The following is a 1,337-nucleotide window of genomic DNA, read 5'->3' on the forward strand; positions in this document are numbered from 1 at the left end:
ACTTGTGTTATACAATGATTAATGGTCAGACAAAAAAAAAAAAAAACCAGAGAGAAATAACAAATTAACACTATTTAAACACTTTAATTAAGCAAGACATTAATTAGGTCTTTGTGCATATGATAAACAGAATTTTTAAAATTCTCATTTACAAAAAAAGTCAATAAAAATGTTTAAAAACATAAAAACACAATGTTTTTCTTTAAAATCTTAAAAACTATTTAAAAAAGCTTATACATATCCGAAAAATAAATATAATGGCTTTATGTTTATTTAAATAAAAAATAAATTTAAATATATCATACCCACGGCGTATGATTAATATTAATTAGCTCTATATTAACTAAAACTTCTATAACTTGTTTAAAAACAACAATATATATTCCCAACAAACTAGTAACTAAAGCTAACACTTATAGCTTAATCAGCACTTACTTAAACTGCTTTTAGGGATCACCTGAACTACACCAACAAAAGAAAAACTTTCAATTTACAAAATCACCTAATTTGTTAAAATTTTCTTTTCTCTCTCTATCTCTTTTAGAAAAAAGTGGAACCTTGGAAACTTTATACCATGGTTACCGGTCTACTATCCATAGATTTAATTATTCTACTAGCCTGGCAAATCTTTGATCCTTTACAAAGAATATTAGAAACATTTCCTTTAGAAGATCCTCTATCAACGACTGATGATATTAAAATACGTCCAGAGTTGGAGCATTGTGAGAGTGAAAAGAATTCCATGTGGTTGGGTAAGTGTTATAGGAATAACAAAAACAAATATAAATAATAATTAATTTTAAAAATTTGCTTTTCTGTTTCTTTCTTTCTTTATTTATTTTGCAGGCCTTGTTTATGGTTACAAAGGTTTAATATTGGTCTTTGGCCTTTTTCTGGCTTATGAAACGCGCTCTATAAAAGTTAAACAAATAAACGATTCGCGTTATGTGGGCATGAGCATTTATAATGTTGTGGTCTTGTGTTTAATTACGGCACCAGTGGGTATGGTCATCGCATCACAACAGGATGCTTCATTTGCATTTGTGGCATTGGCTGTGATATTTTGTTGTTTCTTAAGTATGTTGCTGATATTTGTGCCAAAGGTAAATATAATTATTTTAAATGGTGTTTTACCATTAAAAGGTACAAAGTTTTAAGCAAATTTTACTTTACTATTTTTTTCCTTATTTGTTTTCTTTTAAAGGTTATTGAAGTTATACGACATCCTAAGGATAAAGCTGAATCGAAATATAATCCCGATTCGGGTATATCGAAAGAAGATGAAGAACGTTATCAAAAATTGGTAACGGAAAATGAAGAACTGCAACGTCTGATAG

At 28.3% G+C, this 1,337-nt stretch overlaps 1 protein-coding gene across 1 annotated transcript; it reads left to right on the plus strand.

The window, feature by feature from the left end:
- Nucleotides 1–482: 482 nt before the first annotated feature.
- On the plus strand, nucleotides 483–1,333 carry LOC111681920 (gamma-aminobutyric acid type B receptor subunit 1; the record flags this gene model as incomplete). Its single annotated transcript, XM_046953439.1, has 3 exons — nucleotides 483–752; nucleotides 847–1,103; nucleotides 1,205–1,333. Coding segments are annotated over exons 1-3 (564 nt in total), but the record flags the coding sequence as incomplete, so codon positions are not given.
- Between the last annotated feature and the right edge of the window lie 4 nt (nucleotides 1,334–1,337).

This window comes from Lucilia cuprina, chromosome 6 (assembly GCF_022045245.1).
Source record: "Lucilia cuprina isolate Lc7/37 chromosome 6, ASM2204524v1, whole genome shotgun sequence".
In the NCBI taxonomy this organism is placed as follows: Eukaryota; Metazoa; Arthropoda; class Insecta; order Diptera; family Calliphoridae; genus Lucilia; species Lucilia cuprina.